Raw genomic sequence first — 332 nt, forward strand, 5'->3', positions numbered from 1 at the left:
GGGGGAGGGGACCAAGCCGGCTTCGAGCCCCCTCCCTCACCTTCCTCCCCGCTTCCCAGGCATCGTCCTCGACTCCGGGGACGGCGTCACCCACAACGTCCCCATCTACGAGGGCTACGCTCTGCCCCACGCCATCATGCGTCTCGACTTGGCCGGCCGCGACCTCACCGACTACCTCATGAAGATCCTCACCGAGAGGGGCTACTCCTTCGTCACCACCGGTAGGGGGTCGGGGAGGGAGGTACGGGGTGACGGGGGACCCCACGGTGGCACCGGGTTGAACCTGTTCGCCATCGTCTCCCGCAGCCGAGCGGGAAATCGTGCGCGACATC

General features: G+C 67.8%; 1 protein-coding gene across 1 annotated transcript in view; it reads left to right on the forward strand.

Annotated features, from left to right (window-relative positions):
* Nucleotides 1-59: 59 nt before the first annotated feature.
* LOC104082425 (actin, gamma-enteric smooth muscle-like) overlaps nt 60-332 on the forward strand; it is a gene marked incomplete at both ends in the record, with an annotated part of 1,078 nt that continues 805 nt past the window's right edge. Inside the window, 2 exons of the mRNA XM_009585549.1 lie at nt 60-221; nt 307-332. Coding sequence (XP_009583844.1) covers nt 60-221; nt 307-332 — 188 coding nt within the window. The remainder of the gene's footprint in view (nt 222-306) is intronic.

The sequence above is a fragment of the Fulmarus glacialis genome, unplaced genomic scaffold, assembly GCF_000690835.1.
Source record: "Fulmarus glacialis isolate BGI_N327 unplaced genomic scaffold, ASM69083v1 scaffold18659, whole genome shotgun sequence".
NCBI classification, from domain to species: domain Eukaryota; kingdom Metazoa; phylum Chordata; class Aves; order Procellariiformes; family Procellariidae; genus Fulmarus; species Fulmarus glacialis.